At 36.3% G+C, this 26,596-nt stretch overlaps 7 protein-coding genes, 1 non-coding gene and 1 pseudogene across 10 annotated transcripts; 5 read left to right on the forward strand and 4 right to left on the reverse strand.

The window, feature by feature from the left end:
• Positions 1-550: 550 nt before the first annotated feature.
• On the forward strand, positions 551-2,504 carry LOC110411693 (protein PLANT CADMIUM RESISTANCE 2-like; annotated as a pseudogene).
• Positions 2,505-4,857: 2,353 nt separating this feature from the next.
• LOC110412445 (Tetratricopeptide repeat (TPR)-like superfamily protein) lies at positions 4,858-6,974 on the forward strand. The gene has a single exon (XM_021422979.1). The coding sequence runs from the start codon at positions 4,944-4,946 to the stop codon at positions 6,783-6,785; it is 1,842 nt and encodes a 613-aa protein (XP_021278654.1). The 5' UTR covers positions 4,858-4,943; the 3' UTR covers positions 6,786-6,974.
• Positions 6,975-7,707: 733 nt separating this feature from the next.
• Positions 7,708-8,383, reverse strand: CML30 (Calcium-binding EF-hand family protein). The gene is given in 1 exon segment (XM_021443870.1): positions 7,708-8,383. A coding segment is annotated over 1 exon segment (555 nt). The 3' UTR covers positions 7,708-7,828.
• Positions 8,375-10,635, reverse strand: SCO2 (protein disulfide isomerase). Of its 2 annotated transcripts, none has more exons than XM_021443852.2 (3): positions 10,117-10,635; positions 9,828-10,014; positions 8,375-8,972 (listed from the first exon to the last, which is right to left on the reverse strand). In XM_021443852.2, the coding sequence occupies exons 1-3, from the start codon at positions 10,483-10,485 to the stop codon at positions 8,899-8,901; spliced, it is 630 nt and encodes a 209-aa protein (XP_021299527.1). In that variant the 5' UTR covers positions 10,486-10,635; the 3' UTR covers positions 8,375-8,898. The 2 variants fall into 2 exon arrangements, with proteins under 2 accessions (XP_021299527.1, XP_021299534.1); XM_021443859.2 differs by having other exon boundaries at positions 9,888-10,014; positions 10,117-10,633.
• Positions 10,636-10,818: 183 nt separating this feature from the next.
• On the reverse strand, positions 10,819-14,074 carry LOC110428119 (Leucine-rich repeat (LRR) family protein). The gene is made up of 9 exons (XM_021443840.1): positions 13,943-14,074; positions 13,199-13,742; positions 12,307-12,770; positions 12,073-12,208; positions 11,830-11,901; positions 11,652-11,720; positions 11,469-11,540; positions 11,299-11,370; positions 10,819-11,184 (listed from the first exon to the last, which is right to left on the reverse strand). The coding sequence occupies exons 1-9, from the start codon at positions 14,016-14,018 to the stop codon at positions 11,154-11,156; spliced, it is 1,536 nt and encodes a 511-aa protein (XP_021299515.1). The 5' UTR covers positions 14,019-14,074; the 3' UTR covers positions 10,819-11,153.
• Positions 14,075-14,427: 353 nt separating this feature from the next.
• TRNAR-CCU (transfer RNA arginine (anticodon CCU)) lies at positions 14,428-14,500 on the forward strand. Its single transcript has one exon. It is a non-coding gene; the product is annotated as a tRNA-Arg (tRNA).
• Positions 14,501-14,563: 63 nt separating this feature from the next.
• LOC110421157 (EKC/KEOPS complex subunit tprkb-like protein) lies at positions 14,564-16,283 on the forward strand. Of its 2 annotated transcripts, XM_021434665.2 has the most exons (7): positions 14,564-14,693; positions 15,125-15,191; positions 15,306-15,428; positions 15,520-15,603; positions 15,691-15,777; positions 15,882-15,973; positions 16,077-16,283. In XM_021434665.2, the coding sequence occupies exons 1-6, from the start codon at positions 14,626-14,628 to the stop codon at positions 15,966-15,968; spliced, it is 516 nt and encodes a 171-aa protein (XP_021290340.1). In that variant the 5' UTR covers positions 14,564-14,625; the 3' UTR covers positions 15,969-15,973; positions 16,077-16,283. The 2 variants fall into 2 exon arrangements, with proteins under 2 accessions (XP_021290340.1, XP_021290332.1); XM_021434657.2 differs by having other exon boundaries at positions 15,882-16,283.
• A 1,513-nt stretch (positions 16,284-17,796) lies between these two features.
• LOC110424232 (Vacuolar import/degradation, Vid27-related protein) lies at positions 17,797-20,649 on the forward strand. The gene is made up of 2 exons (XM_021438772.2): positions 17,797-19,542; positions 20,066-20,649. The coding sequence occupies exons 1-2, from the start codon at positions 17,893-17,895 to the stop codon at positions 20,345-20,347; spliced, it is 1,932 nt and encodes a 643-aa protein (XP_021294447.1). The 5' UTR covers positions 17,797-17,892; the 3' UTR covers positions 20,348-20,649.
• A 2,698-nt stretch (positions 20,650-23,347) lies between these two features.
• On the reverse strand, positions 23,348-24,650 carry RRTF1 (redox responsive transcription factor 1). The gene is given in 2 exon segments (XM_021431363.2): positions 23,348-24,220; positions 24,223-24,650. Coding segments are annotated over 2 exon segments (873 nt in total). The 5' UTR covers positions 24,533-24,650; the 3' UTR covers positions 23,348-23,657.
• Positions 24,651-26,596: the final 1,946 nt, after the last annotated feature.

A 26,596-nucleotide genomic window follows, 5' to 3' on the forward strand; every position in this document is an offset into this window, starting at 1 on the left:
CACAAGAGGCAAGCATCACAGCGATGGACCATACGAGTGGATTAGCAGGAAGGAAAAAAAGTAGTCATTTTCAGTGTTGCATCTTGGTATCCGCCGCCTCATCTGTTTGGAATTAAGAAAAAGCCCCTTGATAGTATTAAATTCCTCAAGTCTTGGTCAATTTTGAATAATGTTAATGGTCTTCTTCCTACCAACTTGCATCGAAGTTGTATGGAACACATAATACATGCTAAAATCATCACCTAATTTTATAGTAAAGAAATGTGGAAGAAGAAATATACGATATACCTTTCTACCTTCTAGATTTTTAAAGCCACGGAAAAGGACCTGCATTATTGTTCTGTTATGGTGGTTAAAATTAAATAATTGAAAAGAAAAATTTACAATGATTTACTCGAGAGCATCACCAGAAATTGAGCATTTTAAGCCTTCGACCATATGACTGTTTCCACCTCTTAAAACTTTCCACCAATATCATATATATATATATATATGCAAGAAGAACTTGTACCTTACAAAAGGCTAGCTATCCCAAATTGAATCCCACAAAATGTATCCGACAATGAATGATTGTCCAAGCTATTCATCTGACAGCCATATGGGTCCTGTCCCAGCTTCAGGAGTTCCGGAGCCTAGCCCTACACAGCCTTATCCTGTTCACCATCATGCATATATCTCCAACAGCTTGCCCCGGGCTCCCCCTCTCCCTGCACCTGGGCAGTGGACATCTGGTCTTTGCCATTGTTTCGATGACCCTGTCAATTGTAAGCAGATAAAAACCCTGTCACTTTTGGACAGATTACTGAGATCGTGAACAGAGGATCCAAATGTTAGTTTACTTAGCAACCAACTTCAAACAGATGTTGAAAGATTTCACGATGATCATCTGTAATTAGTTTAAATTTTTTATTTTTGATGGCGGGTGTTTGCAGCTTGTGTTTCAAGGGGTTTGCTGTTTGGGCTACTGGCTTTCACTGGCTGTGCATGCTTTTATTCATGTTTCTATCGCTCAAAACTGAGGGGACAGTATGACTTACCAGAGGAACCATGCACTGATTGCCTAGTTCACTTCTGCTGTAGTGCATGTGCTCTCTGTCAAGAATACAGAGAGCTCAAGAATCGTGGGTTTGACATGGGGATAGGTAACACTTTTTCAGCTCATCAATCGATATGAAATGTGTAAAAAAAATAGATCACTAGCCTTGATACTATAACAATTTCACTTCCTAGCTTATGTTATATGGTAGTGACTGGTAAGAATTTGTGTGACACTTGCTAATAGGTTTCTCCCCCACCCTTCGCGGTCAAACTATTCTTTTTCTGATGCATTTAGGAGTCTTGATTCTAGTTTGTTTAGTAGAAATCCTTGTCTGACTTAAACTAGTGTAGCAGTTCTGTATATATGTCCAAGTCTATCCTTTTTTCCTTCTGTAATGGTATGCAATCTGTAGCCAAGGCATGAGATGAATTCTCCTTGTTTGAACAAAGTATGTTAGAAAATTTTGATATTCCTTCCTGGATTAGTGATCCTTTTCTTCAAGCATTAGTAAGGTTTGACGAATGCTAGTTTTTTAGCATATTTTTAGAAAAAAAAAAACAAATTAAATAACTGTGTAGTTGGGTGCATATCAATTTGTCTATCTAACTTAATATTTGACTATGGGAAAAAAATATATACTACTACAATATATATTTATAATAAATCTCCCCTAAAGGCTAAATTCGCAGTAATAAACTATTCCACAAAAGTTTATTATTGCAACATGAATAACGAACAATGTGACAGGATGACTAGGTCAACATGATCCTGATTATGCATCTTTAAGGATGAAGGCGTCCTATGAGCTAATCATAAAATGAACCCACAAAACTTAGTTAATCATTATATTTGGATTTGTCTCCACTAGTATGAAACCGAAAATCACCCATGTTGAAATTTTTTTTAAATCTTACAAAATAAATTAAAATAACCACATGTTACGTGGGTTCTGACATGTTTGTTTGTTTATTCTGGATTAGTTTCTGACTTGAAACTTTTAGTAGTACTCCTACAACTAGTATTATCTAATCTAATATTTATTTTTATTTTTGTCTTTTTGGGTTGTTGGAAATGAAGGTTGGGAAGCCAACATGGACAGACAAAAGCGTGGGGTTACGGTGGCTCCGATAGTAATCCCCGGAATGGCAAGATGATAATTAACATCGTTTATCACGTCTCATAGCTGACATGGCTTTGCTGCTGCTGCTGCCTCCCCCTGTGCGCTTATGAAGCTACCTGTTTCGGTTGTGTTTATGCTATTTGCCTCCTGTTCGGTGTGTGCTTTGCCCATGTGATGTTTGCCACAGATTGAAAAAAAGAAAAAGGAATAGCGGTTTTGCCTTGAGAAAACAGGTTCAACCAAATTTAGTTTGGAAATGCCTCTCAACCTCTCGCGAATGTTCTATCTTTTTTATGAAATTCAGTCAAATAAATTTTTTTTTTAAGTTCAAACATATATTATGCATTTCAGGTCATTATTAATTGAGATGAATCTTAAATATATAAATAAGCATTCTACTATTTATCATGTATATCTTTTGGATTAATAACGTAGATATAAAATTTATAAATTTACTTACGTTTTATTTTCAGAGTTTAAAGCTGCATGATATTGAGCTCAAATTTTAATTCATGACATTTGGTATTAAAATAGATCTGAATTTTCATTGATATGAGGCTCTTATGAGAGACACAAAAGTTGAGATAGAGTTAGATTAATGTAAGAGTTTTCTCCCCTACAGATAAAGCGCTAGTCCAACTAAATTGCATGAGATTGAGTTTAAGTTTCAACCCATGACAATTTTAAATTTTTACTGATGAGAAATCCCCATGAGAGATACAAGAGTCGAAATAAACTCAAATTAGTATAATAGGTCATTTTCTTTAATAGTAAAGAGCTAATGCAATGAACGTAGAGTAAAATACAATGAATTTCGTATTAGTAATAGATGAGGTGGGTCTTAATTATATAAATATGAATTTTTTATCATCTATCGTGTATGTTTTTAAATTGAAAACATGAATCCATAATTTATAGACTTAATTCTAAATTTAAAATTTAAATCGCACAAGACTAAACTTAAATTTCAACCTATGATACATAACCCATGCTCAAGTTCAGCTTAACTCACAAACTGGTCTTATTAACACTTTTTCCATCTATAAGTTTAAAAATAGTTTATTGAATTTTATACCAAATATAATAAACTAATAATAACTCTCAAAAATATAATTTACCATATAATAAATGAAGTTTGTATATCACAAATATAAAATTTAATAAATTAAAACTTATAAATATACAAAATCATGGTAGAATTAGGCAAGTATTGTTGAAGCGTCTAGATTGTGACGCGATTCTCTCTCTCTCTTTTAATAGGACACCTCTAAAGTCAATGCTAAAACGATGTAGCGGGTTCACACCTCCAGAGTAAGTCACAGCCCGACATGTACTTTCGTTGTATACATCACCAAAGGCACCACCTTCTTTCTTCATTCACTATCTCATATAATTTAGTATAATATAAGAGAAATGTGGAAGAAAAATAGTCTACATCACCTAATCAGTAAATAGCTCCAAGAATAACACCTTTTTTCTTTATCTTATAAGCCTACAGCATAATAGATTCATAATATAATATAAGCGAAATGTGGAAGAAAAAAAAGTAGAACATAGATGTAGAAAATGAGAGTGATGTGTAAATGTCGAGGGAGTATTATTTTTTAAAATATTATTAGTATATGTAATACTTACATTTATAAGTATAAAATTTTTTATTTACTTTTTTAATATGAGATTTCATAATATTCTATCGTTATTGCAACATTCTCATTAAGAGTTAGATCATCTTATTTACTCTATCTATTTAAACACTTGACGTGACATTAAAATCGAATTTTAGTTAATTTTGTTATCACTTTGTTATGAGATCATTATTTAAAAAAAAATTAACATATTGAAACATGTAACATTTATGTTTATAAATTTAAATTTTTTTATTTATCTATTATGAGATTACATAACATAAGTGTATCAAGTGGTTAGGTAGGACCGTATTTATAGGTGTTAGAAGGGTAGGTAAAGGCCTAATACTTCTATTAATAAATTCATATAATGAATGGTTCTTGTAACCTTCAAAAGAGTAAATGTCCATATTATCTAGACTAATAATATTTCAACAAATAGTTTGGTTTTATCAAACTTGGGTCAAGACATTTATCTTGTCACTCATAATTTCACTGAAGTAAACAAAGCCCAAATGAAATTTGCACACGAGTTCCAACATAGATTACACCTTCTTACAAATTGTATAAAGGAATTGCTACAAATTCTTTTTTTTTTTTGGGAAGATAAAGAAATCATTATTTTTATCTCATAGTACAACATAGTTACTAATTCATCATAATATCAAAAGAATTTTTGTAAAGATTAATAAGTTTTAAGTTACACAACTTAACAATTTCCCATCTCACCAAATGATCGACATAATTTTTACATCTCATAAAAAATAATATAAATAAAATTTTATATTTTTGTTAAAAATAAAAAAATAAAATGTAATAGTAAATTTTGAAATAATTAAAAAATAATTATAAAATTTAATATTGAAAAATTTATTCTTAATCCAATTTTAAAAAATAATAGTAATTAACAAAGACAAGTCGTTGTTGTGTTAGTTTTTTGCTTCGAGGGCAAATGGATCATGAAGCGTCATGCTCTCAAAACCCAACCCCAAAACGGACCTGGATTGGGGTACACCGAAGATGGAGGGGCCGGGAAGCCCAAAAATATAAAATTACAAAGACCACAGCCTCCTGTCACCGTCTTCTCTCTAGGGTTTATTAGGGGTTTTATTCAGGATCCTCCATTTCCCCTTCGAAATAATAAAAGAAGAGCAAAAAAATGGCGTCTCTTATGGCAATACGTTGCGGACGGAGCCCATCGCCAACTATTTGTTCTCTTCTCTTCAAGGTACGTTCTAACTCCGCGCATTTCACTTTCACTAGCCACTTAGACAGAACCCAGGTTTCGATCCTAAACGCAAAATATCTTAGCACCTCCCCTATCCCAAACGAGTACCTGATGCCACCAGTGCAACACCACCAAAACCAACAACCGCCAACGTCATCTGATCCTAGGGTTTTTCATGGCCAACAAAACCCTAATTTTAATCACCAGTGGACCCCACAAAACCAGGGTTACCACCATCCCCCGCAACAGCGCGGAGGTCCTGGTAATAATCAGTTTAATTATCAAAATCAGGGAAGGGGATATCCTAATCAGGGTCAGGGTTATCCCAATCAAGGACAGGGCTTTCCACAACGTGAAAGCCCAAATCAGTGGAATTCCCAGATGAATACACAAATGCCTAAAAGCCCGATACCAAAATCAGTGGAATTCCAGCAGAATCAGAGCTATCCTCAATACCAAAACGCTGATCAGATGAATACTCAAATGCCCAGAAGCCCAAACCAGTGGAATAACCAAAATCAAGGGTACCCTCAAGGTAGAAATTTTAATGAAAGGGCCCCGCACAGTCAAAACCCTAGTCAATTGCACCAGGAGAGCTGGAATCAAAGGCATGTGGTGGAGCATCCGCTGCCTGAGCCAGTTCCCTCGCTACTAGATTTAACGCAGTTGTGTCATGATGGGAAAGTCAAAGAAGCTATTGAATTGATGGATAAAGGAGTTAAAGCGGATGCTAATTGTTTTTCATCTTTGTTTGAGTCAATTGACAATCCTAAGTCACTTGAGGATGCAAAGAAAGTTCATGATTACTTCTTGCAGTCGACTTGTAGGAGTGACCTTGGATTGAACAATAAGGTGATTGAAATGTATGCAAAATGTGCTAGCATGATTGATGCGCGAAGAGTTTTTGATCACATGCCTGATAGGAATATGGATTCTTGGCATTTGATGATAAATGGGTATGCAGACAATGGCTTGGGAGATGATGGGTTGCAATTGTTTGAGCAGATGAGAAAATTGGGGTTGAAACCAAATGAGCAGACTTTCCTTGCAGTTCTCTCAGCTTGTGGTAGTGCAGAAGCTATTGAAGAAGGCTTTATACATTTTGCATCGATGGAGAGAGAGTATGGAATTTCTCCAGGGTTTGAGCATTATATGGGGCTTATAGGTGTTCTTGGAAAATCTGGCCATCTTCATGAAGCTAAAGAGTATATTGGGAAAAACCTGCCTTTTGTGCCAACTGCTGAAGTGTGGGAGGCATTGAGGGATTATGCTCAAATTCATGGAGATGTTGATCTTGAAGATTATGCTGAGGAGTTGATGGTTGCTCTTGACCCGTCAAAGGCTGTTGCTAATAAGATCCCCACGCCACCACCAAAGAAGCGTACTGCAATCAGTATGCTGGATGGAAAAAATAGAATCAGTGAATTTCGAAATCCAACGCTTTACAAGGATGATGAAAAATTGAAGGCTTTGAAATCAATGAAAGAAGGAGGTTATGTGCCGGACACAAGGTATGTGCTTCATGACATTGATCAAGAGGCAAAAGAGCAAGCTTTGCTATACCACAGTGAGAGATTGGCGATTGCATTTGGTCTAATCAGCACCCCTGCAAGGCAAACTCTGAGGATCATCAAGAATCTCCGTGTATGTGGTGACTGTCACAATGCCATCAAGATCATATCTAGGATTGTTGGGAGGGAATTGATTATTAGAGACAACAAGCGTTTCCATCATTTCAAGGATGGCTTATGTTCTTGTGGTGATTACTGGTAAAAGGCCTCACTTTTTATGTTGTGAACTCTTCCCATTTTAGATTTGACATGTAAAGTTCCAGAATTTTAGGTGATATGCATCGCTATGAACAGAAGAGCTGTTGTTGCTAGTGTTTGGAAGTGAATGGTTCACTATCTTAGGAACACTTCTGCTTGTTCTGATGCTCAATTAATATATTTTTTTTACGAAGTTTTTAGTGACTGCCTCCAACATAACCATTTTCTGAATTCAATTGTCTGGAGATTTCTGTTTCTTCAGTTAAAATAATCTTAGAAGCTAAGGGGTGGAAACTTTCAAGAAGTGGCGGCTAGTTCATTAGACTTTCAGTCGGAGGAATACAGAGACGGCATTTAACTTTGGCTCCATTGTAGTTTTCCCCAAGATTCAGAAATATAATGATAATAACTAAAACATACTGGTCCGAACGGTATTCTAGTCATTCATGAGTTACATAAACTTGGTGGTAATGTGTTATTGGTTTGGCATCTTGATCTGTTTGACTGTTACAGTGAACCGAATGTTGGGATGTGAATACTAAACAGTAGGTCCAAGGCAAGTGAATTTACCAATATCTCAAATGCAAAAAAGAAAAAAAATGTTGGCAGTTATGCACATGATAATCTGTTGTAATTGTGCAACTGAAGCGTTTGACATGGAATGTAACATCAGTTAACCATCCTGTGTGTTTGTTAGAGTTAAAATCGAAAATTAAACACAATCTTAGAGATGTCTGATTGACTTGAAGAGTTATGAAAATGATGTTTAAAGTCAGAGATCTTTATTCCTGGCGTGGATTTGATCTACGCCTGTATTTAGCGAGCCTGGTTATATCAAAATCATCAATCAGAACAACAATGCGTCATGACTATTAGTTTGGACAGTGATTGTAATTAGAATATAAACAAATGTGCTGCTAGTTTTGTTCTTTGAAACAAACAACTGTCATCTGCTAAACGGAGAAAACAAAGGTAGCAACGAAACGGCATTTTTTAGATTGGGCTATTAAAGAAAGAAACCCGGGAAATATAACAGAAAGGGCCCTTTTAAGCAAGCTTCATAGTGCTAGTCATCATAGTCATGAATTCATCCATGCCAACCATACCGTCGCTGTCAGTGTCTACTGCTGCCACCATTTTCTGGCAATCTTGGAGGGTGCACCTCTCCCCAAGCCTCCATAATATTTCCGTCACTTCCTCTGCACTTGTCTTTCCATCACAGTTCAGATCAAAAGTGCGGAATGCGTTCTGTATGTCCATGGTCTTAACCCCACCACTCCTCCTGTGTACTTCCACGAAGTCTTTAAAATTGATAAACCCATCTCCATCAATATCTGCCACCTGGAAAATCGTGGGCACATCTCGAGTCGTGTTTCCTAGCCTTAGAGCCCTCAACATGGCCTTGTACTCCATCTGAGAAATCTTCCCATCTTTGTTGGAATCAAACTTATTAAAAACTTCCCTCAGCTCATTTAAATCGAGCTGGAAAGCAGGTAGTAAGCCCAAGTGCTGCCTGTCTCTGGAAAATAAGCGAGATGGTTTGCACAAGAACTTGTTCCTTGAAAGCTTGTACTGGAATTCAAGAAAACTGAAAGTTCACATGACTGCTGGAGCTGTGCGCGGATGAGAGCAAGAAATATAAGTATGGATGCAATACTTAGTACATTGCGCATACGTATACAACTTTCAACGTTTGAATTGCGGAAGTCAGGTGCCTTTCAATTTTATAGAATTCGGGCCAGGTGAGACTTGTTATTCTAATTCTAAAGCAAGAGATAAATTGGTTTTGAGGTTACTGTTTCTTTCTCGATCAGCTTGCAGTCCACCAATGAACAAAGACTCTAAAGTGACAAAGTAGGATGAGAACAGAGATGTGGCAGAGGAAGAGAACCTTAAGAATACATTCTTTGATAAAGTTACAAGCAATTCCTTTTGCCTCTGTTAAGTGTCAACCAGACTAATCTTTTAACCTAACTTTTCTCGCCAAGAGGCTGCCTTTCACCTCTATCCATGTAAAGGGTAATCTACATGAAATGTGGAAAAAGGTGTTGAAAGAATAGAACTCAGACAAGCTGTTTACAAATTATTCCCGCTTAAAAAGAAAAGCTGTATTTGTGTCACGCTGGTTTTCCATTATCCAAATCCTCCATCACTTCAATGTCCTTACGAGCTGTTATCTTCTGCACGTAACCTGCAATGGTGACAATATTGAATGTAACATTCTGGTCGGTATTTGAAAACAAAAGCCAAAAACTTGTTACATTAGTCATCAAACAATCAAAGAAAATTACTAATCAAATTCAGCAACTTTGTTCAGTGTCTACATTCAAAACCAAAGTTAAAGAAACAAATAATATTAACATAAGTTATTCAAGATTTTCTCAATATCGGAGATATGCACACAGAGCCAGAGAACAAGATCCTGGAATCTAAAAAGTAATCAGATAATGACTCAATCCAAAGCATTCAAAGCACCCTCATAGATAAAGTTTCTTGATAAGTTAAAATCTTAATGACTTCTCTATTGTCAAGTATTCTAATTTTTCCTTCTTAAAAACATAGTAAAAGGGGTTACCTTTACTCCTTTTAATCAAATTTTAACTACTACCAACAATAGGACTATTCAAGACATGATCAGAACAGTAATAAAATCACAGAAAACAGAAGCATATGATTTAAACGTCTCAAAAAGCATCAAAATTCATATTAGATGTGTTAAAACAACATACGCAGTTCATCAAAACCTTGGAAAGCTTCAGGTTTACATCCAGTGCCAACAGCGGACGAGGACGAGAAAAAAAGAAGTTTTAAACATATATTAAAATCTCTACTACATGAAATGACTGAACCTTAACCAGCAACTTTTGTTTGAAATCTAGACCATAAGATGACCCATAGTTGTAACTTGAGGGACTCTCCAGATCTCCTTCTCATCAAATATTAACTTGAATCGATAAATTGCTTTACTCTTTACATATTGAACTATGCTTCCTAGTAAAACTAATTAAGTAGTACCATAATTGAAGTCATAAGAAAAGGCAGAAACCTTCCAAATTGGAATTCAATTGCAACTTTGTGGTAGCAAATAAGAAGAAGAAGCATGTACCAATTCCAAGGCAAGGTATACATTTGCAAATAATCTCTTTGCCTCTTTTATTGTAGTAGCTGACAAGTCCAGTCCCTTGACAACTCCTGCACTCCCCAGTCCATTCATATACCACTTCTTTGCAATTCTACAAACAAAACCAATAAAAATTAAACCAATTCAATCTCTAAAGCTAAAACTTTAATGTTGGACCACATTTAGAAAGATCAAAACAAAAAAAAAAAAAGACCTGAATTTTGGGATCACATTGGAGTCGCTTATCAATTTCCTCTGGGGTAACAGGGGAAGTATCAGGGTAAGTCATGGGAAGAGGGAGAGGATCATCGTCATTACTCAAATAACTCTCTCTGTTCCTCGACCATTTCTTAACCTTAATGCTGCTACCAGCGGGAGCTTCTAAGTTGTCTTGTCCGATTCGGACACCTCCTCCAAAAATGTCGGAACCTGCCGTGGTCGTGGTCGGGAAGTGGAACCACTTGGGGAATATTGGGCCGGCGGGAATTTCGCCGGTGGCGGAGCAGCGGACGGAGGTCCTGGATGGGAAAGGGGGTAGTGGGGATGGCTTTGCGTGAAAAAGGCTAGGGTTTGGAGGAAACATTCGGGTAAAAATAAATACAAAAGGTAACTTTGAAACGATTCTACTAATGATTGTATCGTTTAAAGGACGCAGAGAAAGTGTAAAGTGGGAAGGCAAAATTTGGAGAGCGGAGACTGGTGACCGACAAGAATGGGAAATTTTGCAAAGCTTCGCCGCAGTTTTGGCTGTGGATTAACCCAAGAGGATTTTGGCGGGCCCACTTCTTAATTCTCTAACTAGATTTTTGGTCCTAATCGTACAAGGTCACAATATCAGTTGACCCTTTTACACACTAAAAGTTGATTAAATAATAAGAAATAAACAAAAAGATCAAAGAGACATTGGCTATCAGCTTTCACCATTTAACTGTCAAAGGAGTTTTTAAGTAGTATCTGTAATGCAAGCAGTATGTTTTTTACTGTATACAGGATTTTTGTGTATAGTTACAGTATTTCCTCAGCTCAATTTTGATTTACCAAGACCAAGCAATTCTAGCATTGCATAATTACAGGGTGAGATCAGACACACAGAAATATCTAAGAGCTTCCCGGAAGAAACAAAGCAGCCAATGGATCTCTCTCCACTGTCCTCCTGCTGCAATTGGTTCCCACTTCCCAGCAGTCCCAATGCATTCTTATACTTGGTGCTGAAACTTTTGTTCCTGTCTCTTGTAACCTTCTTCGTTAGCATTATGCTGATAGACTATTTCCAGGGGACACCCTAAAACCAGAAGCATAATCATTGGTGCAATCCAAATTAAGTCTTGCCATAAGCTTTGGAGAAAGCAAATCAGACTCATTCTGATAGAGAGAGAGATTAAGGAATTGTTCTTACTGAAGATTTATGCCTTTTTTTCGTTGTAGTGCTTTAGGGATCGGACCATCAAGATTGTTGTTCTGAAGCAATCTGTCACCATTCACAAACCATCAGGTTAATGTTTTGAAATGAAAAAGGAGACTCTTTCCTAAGGATTTCGATTTTTGTTCTCACTGGCACCCACTTACATCTCACGAAGATTCCCAAGTTTGCCCAACGATATGGGGATTGGCCCTGTAAAATTGTTGTTCTCCAAATGCCTTCCAGGGATAATGAACAACACCAGATTAATTTAATGCAATAAATTGAATAAAGCAGAGAATAAAATATAGCAGGGAATACAGTCAGCAAGGATTTGTCAGAGAACATACAGAGTTTCAAGCCGACCCAATGAATTCATTTCTGGGATGGAACCAGAGATGTGATTCCCACCTAACCAACTGCAAGCAGATGATTCCAATGAATAGCAATCATTGCAACTTGCAAGCAAAGAACAGGTGAGGAGGTAGGAGAGTTTGGTGGCATAACTGAAGAAGCTAGTTTACTTACAGATGGTGGAGTGCAGTTAAATTATCTATACTTGGATGTAGAACGCCAGATAGCCCAAAGTTTGTAAGATCCCTTCATATCAGTAAGGGAAAAAAATGGAAGAAAAAGGAGAAATACAGCGACACAATCAGTATGTAAGTGACCAAATATGTGCTATAATATACTTTTCGCACCCCTTTTTAGAGATAATAACTGTGCTCAAGGGGCTGCTTGAAATGATATTAGTAATTAAGCACAACTTACATAGAGACAACTCTAGCCATTTCATCGTTAGAACAAGTAACTCCTGTCCATGAGTTCTCCCGAGGCAGGCATGGATCACCTGTCCAATCAGGTGGTGGGTTGTCGAAGCTTCTCGCCAATTCTTCCATAACCACCACTGGGAAATCCAAAGAGCACACATTATTAAAACCAGTCAAAAAGGGAGTATTATGATGGATGCATGGTTGGTGAAGCAAGTGACTGAGAGACAGTTACCATCTCTTGTAAGAGTTCTTCCACCAAGAGGCAGAATCTGATAGACTTCACCAGCATTGATTAGGGGCCCATCAGAACTTTTAGCATCAGGAGTCAGGCTGATCTGTGTCTGCCCAGATAGAGGCCATTGCGATGCATACACAGTCACACCATCAGTTGTGACATTGAGATTACTGTAGAAAGTCTTCCCATTTACTGAAACACTGAAGACTCTCCAGCTATTTGTGCTCGGTTTTCGATTGTCCTGGAAATACAATGAAATGTGATAGTTGGTGCTCGGAAGTGACAGAGGTGGCCACTGGACTTCAAGTTTCTTCCCTGGGCTTGTTGTGATTGCCCTTTCAAATGCCTTGGCTGGTGGCTTGTTCCAAAATTCTGAAGTGCTTACACTGGATTGGCTTGAAACAACGGAGTTACTGTCCTTGAATGGTTGCCACAGCCGATATTGTGGATCATCTGGAAAGCTAGGTTCCAAAGATTGCACATTTAACACCTGATCAATTCTTCCAAGCTTGTAGTTCTACATAATTCCTTTTTCCTTCTGTTATCTTTTGTTTCATTTCCAAAATTCAAGGTAATTGCAAGTGCAATTCAAATTAACTCTATTTAATTTAAATCCAAATGTGTGATATTGTCCCTAATACTCTCTTCTAAAGCCAATTAGGGAATTCAATTTGTTCCTATTGCCATACTCTATTTTTCAGGCATTTTATCCTGAGATAACATTTCTAAAAGTGCATCTATTCTAGCGGGGAAACTATTATTTCTCAGACAGATTCCTAAGCAACCATCATTGATTGCACATATGCATATATAGAAACACAACAATATAATCATTCTATGCATTCAAACTTTCAAACTGAAGGGGAAAGAAATGGTTTAGTTTCCTTACCTGATGCTGTCCTCATTTCCAAAGGCACTTCTTGCCACAGTAACAAGCGCATAGTTAGCAAAATCTGTGGAATTATACATAGAATCATCAAGAGTAATCACTTCAATAGCTGATACAAAAGGGCTGGAAGCCGTGTGCGTGTTTCTTGCAAGGCAAACGCTCAGGGTTTTGGTAGGGGCAACCACAATAATCTCATAAAATGAAGTCAGTCCATTTGCATAATCCTCCGTGGTATTAACAATGCTCCATTTAGTCCCTCCAATGATCTGATCAAAAACCGGCGGCTCTTTTCCTCCATCAAAACCTCCATAATAGTAGATAGTTCTCACTAGATATTTCCCTCCTTTAATTGCTTGGAATTTGTAGCAATATTTTCTGGCTGACTTGTCGGGAAAGTATCGCAATGTTGTCAATACGGGCAGCAAATCTTTGTTCTTAAGAGCTGTTTTGTTTCCGACGAATGTGAAGCCATCATCAGGGATATAAGTGACTTTGGTGTCGGGTACAGTCTGTTTAACCGAGGAGCCGCAGGTTACCAACAGACCTGCATCAAGGCAAGGCGACCACGGGTAAAAGAAACAGAAAGAAACATATACTTCAATGACCCAGAAAGTATGCTCTGCAGGTAAAATTAAAAGACAAAACAAAGTAGCCAAATTGGCAAAATGTGTATTTCTTATCCTGAACCATTACGAATGTATATATTTTGTAGAGAAACATACATGCATTGGTAAAATATGTTACCTCTAGGCTGATCAGGAGAAGAATGGACCAACAAGGGAATGCTGACCAGCCATAAGAGGAAGATGGAGAGAGACATTGTCAAGGGGGAAAGCAAATTAACCTCCAGAAAGAATATGAATTTGAGAGGTTCTCTTTTTGTGTTTTTCTTGGGAGAGGGAATGAGAAGGAAAGGTTGGATACCCGGATGCTTCTAATTCTTCAGGGTGACACGTCAAGGGCTATGCATGAAGATAGAAATGCAATTCAGAATCGATGAACATGCTTGACCAGGTCACCCCCATGACCCACCTTTCCATTCTCTCACTTATTAAAAAACTATGTAATAGCTAATTACGGTTTTTATTGGATCTGTATATTAAGAATTCATCCTTTTATTTATTATTATTTTTGTTAAACCATCCATATGGTTTGAATAAAATCATGCGTTAAACAGATAAAGATTTACATAAATATATACTGTTACAGTTACACTAGACACCACCAAAGCGTCTGTAGCTCAGTGGATAGAGCGTCTGTTTCCTAAGCAGAAAGTCGTAGGTTCGACCCCTACCTGACGCGCAAGATCCAATTTTTTTTCTTTGTCTTTCCAATCAAACGCGCCGTATTTGGTTTATACGCAACCTAAAACCCTAGCGCCCATTTCGAAGGCTCTGATTGTTGGTTTGGCAGAGCGGAAAATAGAGATGAAGGTCTTTGAAATCAATGGCAACACTCTCTCTCTTTCCCTCTTCACCGACGTCACCAACTCCAAGTACTCTCTCCCTTTCCTTCCTTATCTCAAAGGCAACCGCTTTATTTTATTAGTTTAATGAAAGATTTATGCAGTGGTTTCTATTTGCTGTTTTTTTATACCATTCTAATTGTTGCAAAAACTCTCAAATTTGTTGATAATTTATGCAACTGTGGTATCTAAGGGCTGTACCAACCAATATGAGGTGTTGGTCTTTAATTCCGTTAGCCTATTCGAGAATTTTCAGACCCCATGAAGCTCTTTTAGTATGGGATTTCTTAGAAAATAGTACTGACAAGTATTCTTTTATGTGCTAACATTGGGTACTTAACTTGTCAAATTTGATAAAAAATGCCTCCAAGAGAAATGAAGAAACACTTTTGTTTTTCTCCAGATAAGGGAAAGAGTTTGTTATATAGACTTAGTTCCTAAATTTGCTTCTCATCTCGCAGGGAACTCCTAGACTCAATGCAATCTGGGAAACTTGATCCTGAAGTTGCATTTCTTAATGCATCACTTGTATGATTCCTGAGTTCTTATTTCTAGCCAATTCTAATTTTGCTCTAGTTCAATGTCCAGATTTTCTTTTTCCTATAGGCTTTCTGATATCATGTGTATTGATGATTGAGACAGATTCCAGATGTTTTCCCTGTTCTAGCTGCGGCACATAAGACACTTATTGTCAAGTCGCGGGAGTCATTGACTACACGCACACAACATTCTGAACTTGTTTACAATTACTCAGGATCTAAGCATGTAATGTTCTTCAACCATTTATGACTCTAGTTCATTACCCAATTTGCAGTTTTTGAAATTTAACAACCACGGAAACAAAATTTATCTCCAGATTACAGAGTCGTTGAAAAGATGTGGTATCTCTGACAATTCAAGTTACATCCTTGCTGCCCGATTTAATGCTTCTCCTGATGAGGTAATACTACATCATCTGCACTCACTGATTTTGTTTTCAAATATATCCCTTCTACAATATGTTAATGATTTATTAGAATCCTGGTAGATGAAAGCTGTGGAGAAGCTTATCAAGGGAAAAGAGATTGATTTAGAGGATTTGGAAGGAAGAGCAGACCAAGCTCAGATACAAAAGGTTTGTGAACTTGATCTCCCGGATTTGATTTTGTTTCTATTCATCACATTTATCCTTCTTGTAACACTCGATGATCAATTGATTATATTCTGGTAATTCTTCAGCACTACAAAATAACTGGCCCAGAGCTAGGGGTATCCACCCTTGCAGATGCCATAACATGCCGGATTGCTGCTCGGGATGCTTTATGAGAATGGTGAAGTTGCTGTCTTATCTTCATCCTTTCATTGTTTTTCGGGCTTCCTATGCTTCTCTTGTCTTTCAGTAATGAAGATTAGTGTTCTGTAATTACAATGTAGATTCGCGAGGCATTGCTTCGTAGGGGATGGAGCGAAAGGAATGCCAATGCCGAAGTATTTGTGGTTAAACAGTTCTGGTTAAAATGCTTGGAAATTTAGATTATGTAATTCTATGTAACGCTAGAGTTCAAACATAAACTGTTATTTTTTGTGCTATGAATCATGTTATGTTACAGCTTCTTTCTATATAAAAAGTTGTAAGCCGTTGCCCTCAAGTGTTATTTATATGTTTAATGGGGAAGCAAAATCCAAAGCTTTACTCCATGTTTCGGACTTTCTGACGACGCGACCCAAACACGTACTAATGGTTGCGTTCTCATAACGCGAGGCAAAGGCTAGCTTTGGCCAACGCGGCGTTTTTGCTTAGCTGCGAAGATGTCGCACGACGTTACTCTCGACGCTGGTAACCGGTAATAGCCGGTGCTTTAGCAAAATCAAGGAAGCATTTTATTTTATCACTAATAATTAATAATCCCCTTTAAAATTTCTCGTTTGATGGGTATGGGTCCCCTCGGTTTTCCCATCTACCCTGGTTTTGAAAGTAATTGGAAATGTTAAATAAATTTTAATATTGCTATTAGGTAATACTAGCTACCAACCTCTAATTCAATGTCTTCTCAAATGAACTCAAAACAAACTAAAATCACCTTACACCTGTTTCCAATTGCCTTATTGGGATTGAACATAGCACTGCAATGCTTTGGGTATTATCATTGGCCCCCAATTTAGAAAAGAAATATGATTAGTTTGTTGTCTCCATTCACACTTGCCAACAGTCTTAAAGGCCAATAGCCTTGAAAGCCATTGTAAAATAATGAATTTATTAAATTATAGACGAGAACTGCATATGATAAGATATATATATATATAAGTGGAATATATTAATAATTAAAGAATTCAAAAATTAGTTATTATATAAAATAATAAATTTATTAAATTATAAAATAACACGTGAACTATACATAATAATTTATATGTGAGTAATATATATTAACAATTAACAAATCTAAAAATTAATCACAATATGCTCTAATAATTAATTGATTAGGAATTAGTTAATTTATTTCTTTTATCCAATGATTAGGTGATGCTTAACAAATGTAAATACAAAATTAGAAGCAAGTATATATATATATATATATATATATATATATATATATAGAGAGAGAGAGAGAGAGAGAGAGTTATGTAAACAGACTTTATGAATGGCAATACAATTAGTAGCTTAATTTCTAAAATTCTTAATTTTGAACTTAAATCAACTTTTTCTCATTTTAAAATTGATACGTAATCAAAATAGATCATGATGAATTTGATTGAGAAATTTTTTGAATTCGATCAATCTTAATTCAAATAAGAAATTCAAACCTTACAAAGATCTTGATTATTACTATCATGTCGATTTTTTCATCCAAATATTAATAGGTAATACACACATCAACCTTTCAAATTCTTAAGCCAATTTGCCTCTTATTTGCTAGATAATTAGTTATCATTTTTTTAAATAATAAAAAATTAATTATTTAATTTATTAATTAATATATTATCATCTATTTTTTAGGCAGGGTTCGAATCTCTTTAATTATAAAAAAAAAACAAAACAAAGTATAAAAGAAAAAGAAGAAGGCAGACTAAAGAAGGGAGAAAGGAGGTACTAACTGGTAATAGCCGGTCACCAAAGTGGCAAAGTCTAGTCTATAAAAGCAGTAACCGACTACACCATAATCTGAATCGGCAATCATAAGCTCTAACTCCCAAAAGTAGTTTGAAAGTTTGCTCTTTTCAATCATTTCTGCAAATCAATAGAATCTGAAAAATGGGCACTTCTCAAAGCCGGGAAGATCGCATCACAGACTCAGAATCCGAAGAAGACTATGAAGAAGAAGAGGAGGAGGAGGAGGAGCAATACGACGACGTTTCAGGCGATCACCAAAACCCTCAATCTTCTTCTTCTACTTCCTCTTCAGGTACTCACAAAAGCATCGACGATATAGATGTTAAACTCAAATCCCTTAAGCTGAAATATAATTCTCCTCAACAACAGCAAAATCCTAATCTCAAAAACCCAGTAAAGCTCTATCTTCACATAGGAGGAAACACCCCCAAAGCCAAATGGGTAGTTTCTGATAAACTCACTTCGTATAATTTCATCAAGACATCGAAAATTAACGGTGATGATGATGAGGATGGTGATGAATCAGATGGTGGAGGAGGAAAGGGGGAGTCTTGGTGGGTTTTGAAAGTGGGGTCTAAAGTTAGGGCTAGGGTTTCAACTGAAATGCAATTGAAAATGTTTGGGGATCAAAAAAGAGTTGACTTTGTTGATAAAGCTGTTTGGGCTTTGAAGTTTTTAACTGATGAAGGGTATAGGAATTTTGTGACCCAATTTCAAAATTGTTTGTTTGAGAATGTTTATGGCATGGAAGCTAGTGAGGAGAATAAGGTTAAGGCCTATGGGAAGGAGTTTATGGGGTGGTTGAAACCCGAGGCAGCAGATGATTCGATGTGGGAAGATGCAGAGGATCATAATTTGGATTCAACTCCTGTGAAAGGGAGCCAAGAATTGATGGAGGAGTTTGAGGAGGCGGCAAATGGAGGTGTTCAGAGTTTGGCGTTAGGTGCATTGGATAATAGTTTCCTGGTAAATGATTTGGGTGTTCAGGTTTACAGGAACTTTAACCGTGGGATTCATGGGAAAGGTATTTGTGTTAAGTTTGATGGTGGGAGTTATAGGAGTGGGGGCAATATGGAAAATTCAACCCCGAAAAAGGCTCTGCTGATGAGAGCTGAGACTAATATGATGCTTATGAGTCCGGCGAATGAAGGGAAGCCTAATGCTACTGGGCTTAAGCAGGTTGATATAGAGACAGGGAAGATTGTTACAGAATGGAAGTTTGAGAAGGATGGGACTGATATTACGATGAGGGATATTACCAACGATACCAAAGGGTCACAATTGGATCCATCTGAATCAACCTTTTTGGGCTTGGATGATAATAGGTTGTGCCAATGGGATATGAGAGATAGGAAAGGGATGGTCCAGAATATTGCCACAAGTGGTTCACCTGTATTGCATTGGACACAAGGGCATCAGTTCTCAAGAGGGACGAATTTTCAGTGCTTTGCAAGTACTGGTGATGGATCCATTGTGGTTGGGTCGCTTGATGGGAAGATCAGGTTGTATTCAAAGACCTCAATGAGGCAGGCCAAGACTGCCTTCCCAGGACTTGGCTCGCCAATAACTCATGTAGATGTTACCTATGATGGGAAGTGGGTGTTGGGCACAACTGATACATATCTGATTCTTATTTGCACTCTTTTTACTGATAAAGATGGAAAGACAAAGACTGGATTTAGTGGTAGAATGGGGAATAGGATTCCGGCACCCAGATTGTTGAAGTTGACTCCTTTGGATTCGCATCTTGCTGGGAACCATAATAAATTTCATGGTGGCCATTTCTCATGGGTAAGATCAAATTACTTTAATACGTGACACATTCCTTTATAAGTTTTCATCCACGTTATTATTTTTCAGCCTTTTCTTGTAATCTGCTGAACTGAACTTCGTGTTTCTTTATGTCTGGATTCTTATTTAATGTGCATATCATTTGATGTCTCATGTATTAGCCTAATAGGTTTATTTAATCTTTCTTTTTATATTTCCTTGATGTCCTAAACCTCACATCATATATTCATTCATGTTTAGCTTGATGTTTTTCTTCATTATGAATGTCCTTCTAAATGCATCATAATTATTGCATTTGTCATTGGCATATTTGTTTTACCTGAAGAGCCTATACACATGTCTGAAAATTGTTAGTTGCTTGGGCCAGGCCAGGCTTTGTGTTCGCTTTAAGTCATATAATGTCATGGTGAATCTTATTAAATAATTTTTCTCCATTCTTAATCATTGATATTGGATAGTTTAAGTGTCCATTTGTGTTGCTACATCTTGCCACTCTGATACTACATCTTGTCACTCACTTTAGGTCACTGAGAATGGTAAACAAGAGCGTCACCTAGTTGCAACTGTGGGCAAGTTCAGTGTGATATGGGATTTCCAGCAAGTGAAGAACAGTGCTCATGAATGCTATCGGAATCAGCAGGGCCTCAAGAGTTGTTATTGCTACAAGATTGTATTGAAGGACGAGTCTATTGTAGAGTCTCGATTCATGCATGACAAGTTTGCTGTTAGTGACTCACCAGAAGCTCCGCTGGTTGTGGCAACTCCCATGAAAGTCAGCTCGATCAGCCTTTCTGGCAGACGATGACATTGCTCAACACCTTACTTCAGATGCTTGTACTCCCATCTGTTTGTAGGCTTGCTTCTACGGCATTAATATGCTTTGTTTCTGTATCTAAATTTGTGTAATTTTTTTCTTCTTTTTTAACCCCATAGCATACCAAATCTTGGGTTTTTGTATCTATGATTCTCATTCTCTGGTTGATACATTTGCAAATAGTTATAGGCTTTATAGTTGGTGAAAAGAGCTGGGATTGATTGTTCTTGCGCTTGTAAATTATCTTTTGTGAATTTCTTGCTAGTGAATTTTAGTTTGCTTGGTTCACCAAAGGCAAGAGAGACTAGGATACAATCCATTGCCGTGTGATTTGTGCTTGAGGTGCAATTGAGGCCGACAAAACCAGAGATTTGGCCCAAACCTTTAGGATTGCGATGGGCGGAGACCTTTCCCTTTATTGGGTTATGATGGTTCCAATTCCATTGAATTGTGATCAGATGAGACTCAGCATGTTATCTAAGCTGACCTAATTGGGCTCTTATTGGGCTAATAGTCCTGACTTTTTCCATCCAATTGAAACAAACAGCCGCACTAAAAGAAGACCAATGAAGGTGGAGGAGGTGAAGATCACGAAAAGCCATTAGACCCAATTTTGATTATCATAACTAGGTCTAACTTCACATTGATTGATACTTGACAAAGTGAGAAACTAACGTGCCCCGACCCCATTTAGATTTACGTTATGTATGGCTAGTTGGATCGCTGCTGCAAATATCAATGAGTTCAATCAATTTTTAATCTGAAATGCTACACTTACTTATAGTTTTGCAATCTAATTGCAATGTCAAATCAAATCTCAGCCGACATGGGTCTGTTAGTTCTTCAAGAAATGGGGCTCATTTTGAACGCATTTGCTGTCTGTTCCTGCACGGAAATAGTAATCTTCGCCTCAGAGGGAGACCATGAATCATATCAATCCCAAATTCCCAATACCATGATGTTTGAGATTGCGTCTCTGTCTTTACGTTTAAATGACCGATGATACTCATCTTAGGATTGATAAGACTTTGGTCCGAACAATAATACTAGGATATTGAAGAAAAACTCCTATAAAAAATATATGAAGTGGATCTTTGTTGTCTCCACGTTGATCACGTGGAAAATTCCATTGGGGGTAAAGACTGTTGTTGGGTCGGAACTGGGAGGAGAGAAACTTACCTAAGAAAGGGAATTCCTCGGAGTGCCAGACAACGGGCGTGTTTCCTCCACGTGAGCTTGCACGGTCTTTTTGCTTGGTCTCTTCGTCAAGGGACAATGCTGATGCAATTCAGCACCAAGCCGTCAACTTTTGGCTTTAGCCAACTCCTGAGTCCACCCGGCCCCTGGGCCATGCAGCTTTTTCCGATATGAACAAATCATAAAATAAAAAAGGATGATAAAAAACACTTTACCGCATAGATTACCGAGTATTGTAATTCTAACAAAAGGTCAAATTACTCTCTCCTCGTATCATATTCTCTTGTTTATATGGTCATTTTTTAAAAAAAAAAATTGTTATGATAAATTATAGTAACTCCGGATGTAACTTTATTTAAATTTTTTGTGATTTTCACTTGATATATTATAAATTTTTTTCTCAATTAATATCCTAAAGATATTGTTTTCTCAATTAATATATTGTGAATAACTTTTACTCCCCTAAGGGATTAGATTGTAAATTTTATTCAATAAAATTACAAAAATATCTTTAAATGTGAACAAATAGATTAACTTTAAATGAAGAATATTTTGATAATTTTATCAGATACAATTAACAACTTAACTCTTATAAAATAAAAGTTACTTACAAGATACTAATTGAAAAAAAAAGAGTAAACTCTTATAAAATAAAACTTTTTCACAAGATACTAATTGCAAAAAAAAAAAATCTACATAATGCAAATTGAGAAAAAATATTGGTACAATGTGGAAAAAGTTAAAATTATAAAAGGTGTAACTAAAGTTTGTCCTAATGTTTATTCCGTTCTCCAAAGTGGGAGAGTTTTCAATTTTCTTAAAACATAAATATGAAATGTTTTTTTAAACATAAATGAGAGTTTTTAACGCATTGGGCTAATGGAAATTAAAAAGAAATGTATAGCTTTCATTTTCTTTTTATCACATTTATCATTTATAATTTATTTTTTTAATAATAATAATTATTATAATTTAAGATCCAAACCCCGTGAAAGTTAAGTCCACAATCACACCATTAGACCAGATGCAACGAGTGGGATGAACAAGGAAGCGTGTTGTTGCTCTTTAAAATCAAGTAGAAATAAGACCCCTCCACTAGCACGCACCTACTAGTTAGTACTTTTGACTCCGATTGAAATGACTTGAAATACAACCACCCGGCGGGGGTGAGATTCCGCCACTTTCTCTCTCTCTCTCTCTCTCTCTGACGTTTATACAATTATCTCATAAATATGAAGCAGGAATCTCAGGTCATCTCTTCATTTATTTAATGCTTACGGTTTCTCTAATCGTAAACTAATTAATCAGCACGTGATGAAATTGGGCAGATGTCAAACGTGATCAAAACCGAAAATCTTCTTTATAGTATTATTGTGCTCAATTAGCATAACTTGTTTCCTTATTCTACTTTAAAATATTGGAGTTTGGAACAAGCATTTTGCACGTGTTGAATTACAGGGTCCCACTTGCGAAACATTCCGTTTGCACGTGTCGGGGGTTTTTTTTGATCTTCTGGATCATGATTACAACGCGGTCCCCACCTCGTGGGCAGAAGCGAAACTCACTGTGCTGCTTTCGTCAGGTGAGACGAAACGTTCCTTTCGTATGCAATCTCATTCGGGGTTTGTGGGTCCCAAGGCAAGTCTTTGAATTAGTCCGGTGCGTTCTAAGCCGCCAGAATGAACCAAGTACGCTTTTTGCTTTTTGGGCATTTTGCAGCGTTCTTCCCATAAACCAGAAGGTCAAAAAGCGAAGAGGCAAAAAAAAAAAAAAGGGGAAGAACAAAGACCCGAATCTTGCAAAGAGATTGTAGTGATTAATAATGAATGATCTACAGCAGAAGTACGTCCTATCTAGTAGACAAAGAGAAGTTACAATTATGCACTAATTTAATCACGTAACATCCCACAAAGTTTTATCACCTTGATTAAACTCTTTCTTGCAACTAATAAAATAAGAAAGAGCCAACCGCCCGCATAAAATTTAATAAACCTCCTCTGCAAACAGCATAACTTTGAGTTCTTTACCGGAAGCCATGAGGAAAGAAATATGTAGAAGATGAAGTCGCCTGCTTACACCAGATTCATAATATTTGGCCTCAAACTTAATAACTATTAGCATTTCCGGTGGTTGTAGCAGAATCTGACGAATTATTGTCCCCACCAAAATCAGTCATCGTCATCATCCATTGCTGAATCTCATCTAATTCGCCTATTCCATCCCAAAACTGATCAGTCCCGAAACCCAATTCCGCGTTCCTTTCCAAGCTGATCGCATTTCTCTCACTCTCTTGTTGCACATGTAACGAGCTACTGTTTCCTTGATCAAGCCCAACAGCAGTTGTTACTGTTGTTGTCGCTGCTCCTGGTGGTGGTGGTGGTGTTGTTGTGACAGTGCCATTGCTGCTGCTATCAGGAAATGGGAAGTTAAGTTTAGCTCTGGGTCCACGGAAATCAATGGCTGCTTTATCGTAAGCCCGAGCTGCTTCTTCCGCCGTGTTGAAGGTTCCAAGCCATACCCGTGTAGCGCGTCTCGGATCTCGAATCTCCGCGGCCCATTTGCCCCATGGCCTTTGCCTTACGCCCCTGTAGTTTTTCTTTACTCGTTTAGTTTTAGTAGTACTCCCCTTTTTTACTTCTTGCTGACTTGGCGGGAAAAGATTGCACCGAGGCAACCGTCAAATTTGCACACGTGGCACTTGTCCATGACTTCACTCGCTTGGAGTACCATGTTTCCACAATCAGCGTTGTACCCAGCAGCAACAGTAGAAGTAGAAGCCCCGGAGGCACCGAATTGGAAAGGAAAATCAACGGCGGTTCCGGTGAAGGTGGTGGGCGTGGAACCAGTGATGACGTTTTTAAGGCGCGAGACCATGACGGAAAGTTCTTGTTCAGGAGAAAGACGGTGATGCGGTGGTGGTGACGGGGACATTGACTGCGGAGCTGGGCTAAGTCTCTGCCTTTTCATGCACCTCTGCATAAGCGTGGTATAGACTTCTGGTAATTGTTGAGATGTATTTTTGAAATTTCCGGACTTCTAACTTGGTCTTCGCATATGAGTTTCCAGATTTCGATTCTCGTCGGACAAGGGAAAAGAGAGTAAAGAGGCCTTTTATACGGAGACCTGTAAGGATGCCAACGTGGCATGCCAGCTGCCAACACCGATCACACACGGACACGGGGTTATGAGATTTTAAGAGCGGGCACATGGTATTATTTTATAGGATAGCAAAGGGACAAATAAAAGAAAGTGACCCATTTATTAGGTGGCAGATGACGTCATTTATGACAGTGACAAAGATTAATTTACACGCGGGGTTTTGGACGGCTAAAAAATGGGAACAAAAGTGTCGTGGCAGATAAAATGTTTCCGCTAACGGGTGGACAGAGTGACAAACTTCCAGTGTGGATCAGAGGCCCAAGAAGTTTCGCTCAACCAAAGCCCTGTGAAAAGGACTTCTCATTTTATTTAATTGTTTGACCCAGTAAATATGCAACCACGACCGCAAGTATACTCTTCCAATAATAAAAATTTTCATTTTATATTTTAATATTTCAATAACTTTCATTTATCTACTCAGTATCCAACGATATCATTTAAATTTCAAATAATTACTGTAAAAAATATATTTATTTTTTCACAAAAATTGATGATTAATTATTATTTACATACTGCTCAAATAAGTTTTTCAGTTATTTAAAAAATTTAAATAAATTTTTATTTTTAATAATCAAAGACTTATTGAGTCCATGTACTCTTCAATTTTATCTAATTTAATTCTTGAACTTAAAATCAAAATAATTTAATTTTTTAATTTTAAAATTTTTTTTAATTTAGTCTCTCCTCTTAACGGTATCCAATTTTGTCATTAAAAATTGATAATACCAACATTAACATGGCACCTTTTAATGATGTGGTATTAAGATGATGACGTGGCATGCCACTTGGTAACAACGTGATGATGTGGTAATACCACGTAACACTAAAATGATGACATGACAATGCTGACGTGGTACTGACATGCTGATATGTTAGTATCATGTGACCAATTAAAAAAATTTTAAAATAAAAAAAATTTGTCACGTTATAGAGATTAAATTGAATAATAATATATAATATAGAGACTAAATTAAATAAAATTAATATGTTAAGGGACTAAATTAAAAAAATATTTAAAAAATACAAATCTTTAAGCAAATTATCGATATACTTATTAAAAAGTCAAATATTTAAATGTAAAAAATTTATGGCGTGAAAATATATATATATATATATTTTACTTGACTATTTAATTTTAGAATATGTACAGTAATTTATCTTTTTTGTAAAAATTAAATTTGAATTCCCATTCTATAAAAAAAATTTTGAAAAAATTGTATAGTTAGAGTTAAATTTAGATGAGTAACTTGTATTACATTATAATAAAATAATATAAAATGACAAAATAATTTTTTTTCTTCTGTTTGTAATAGTATAAAAATTTAAATTTTATTTAACTTTAGTTTTTAACTTGAGTTGAACTCAAATTAGTAAAATAGATAGATTTAAATTCAACTTTCATAATTTACAAATACCCATTCATTTGAAATTATTCAACTCTTGCTCAAATTACCTTTTATTTAAATTTACTCAAATTTTCTTATAAAACAATTTTATTTAAGTTCAAATACCATAATCAATTCTGTTAAATTTAAATTTAAATTATTAATTTAGATATATAAAAAATTTATTAATAAAATAAAATGGCATAAATATTTACAATTATATTTAAATTTATCAATCATAAATGTAGTCTTTAATATAAAAAATTTTAACTTACAAAATATAACTTGAAATATTAAAAAAGTAAAAACATAAAAAATAAATAAAAAATTAAAAAGGTGGAGCTCAAATTCTATAGTTGCAATAAGAGATTTATTATATCCAAATTAAGCAAGTTAGAATGAAGAATTATTTTTATAATCATCATTAACTCTATATCTTTGTTCGTCATTTTTTGAAAAGAAAAACTAAATCAGCTTATTTTGCTAATTTGAGCTTAGC

The sequence above is a fragment of the Theobroma umbraticum genome, unplaced genomic scaffold (genome assembly GCF_002168275.2).
Source record: "Theobroma umbraticum cultivar Fairchild unplaced genomic scaffold, ASM216827v3 scaffold_30.0, whole genome shotgun sequence".
NCBI lineage: Eukaryota > Viridiplantae > Streptophyta > Magnoliopsida > Malvales > Malvaceae > Theobroma > Theobroma umbraticum.

Excerpts from the sequence above, each read along its gene's own strand:
- LOC110412445 (XM_021422979.1), top strand. The coding sequence starts at position 4,944 with ATGGCGTCTCTTATGGCAATACGTTGCGGACGGAGCCCATCGCCAACT.
- LOC110424232 (XM_021438772.2), top strand. The coding sequence starts at position 17,893 with ATGGGCACTTCTCAAAGCCGGGAAGATCGCATCACAGACTCAGAATCC. Across the intron at positions 19,543-20,065 it reads ATGGTGGCCATTTCTCATGG|GTCACTGAGAATGGTAAACA; the intron begins GTAAGATCAAAT and ends CACTCACTTTAG.
- LOC110428119 (XM_021443840.1), bottom strand. The coding sequence starts at position 14,018 with ATGTCTCTCTCCATCTTCCTCTTATGGCTGGTCAGCATTCCCTTGTTG. Across the intron at positions 12,771-13,198 it reads GGAAATGAGGACAGCATCAG|CTTTCCAGATGATCCACAAT; the intron begins GTAAGGAAACTA and ends TTTGGAACCTAG. Across the intron at positions 11,541-11,651 it reads TTGGGTCGGCTTGAAACTCT|GCATTTGGAGAACAACAATT; the intron begins GTATGTTCTCTG and ends TATCCCTGGAAG.
- SCO2 (XM_021443852.2), bottom strand. The coding sequence starts at position 10,485 with ATGTTTCCTCCAAACCCTAGCCTTTTTCACGCAAAGCCATCCCCACTA. Across the intron at positions 10,015-10,116 it reads AATGTGATCCCAAAATTCAG|AATTGCAAAGAAGTGGTATA; the intron begins GTCTTTTTTTTT and ends TTTTGTTTGTAG. Across the intron at positions 8,973-9,827 it reads ATTGAATTCCAATTTGGAAG|GTTACGTGCAGAAGATAACA; the intron begins GTTTCTGCCTTT and ends TCACCATTGCAG.
- LOC110421157 (XM_021434657.2), top strand. The coding sequence starts at position 14,626 with ATGAAGGTCTTTGAAATCAATGGCAACACTCTCTCTCTTTCCCTCTTC. Across the intron at positions 14,694-15,124 it reads ACCGACGTCACCAACTCCAA|GGAACTCCTAGACTCAATGC; the intron begins GTACTCTCTCCC and ends CTCATCTCGCAG. Across the intron at positions 15,778-15,881 it reads ACCAAGCTCAGATACAAAAG|CACTACAAAATAACTGGCCC; the intron begins GTTTGTGAACTT and ends GTAATTCTTCAG.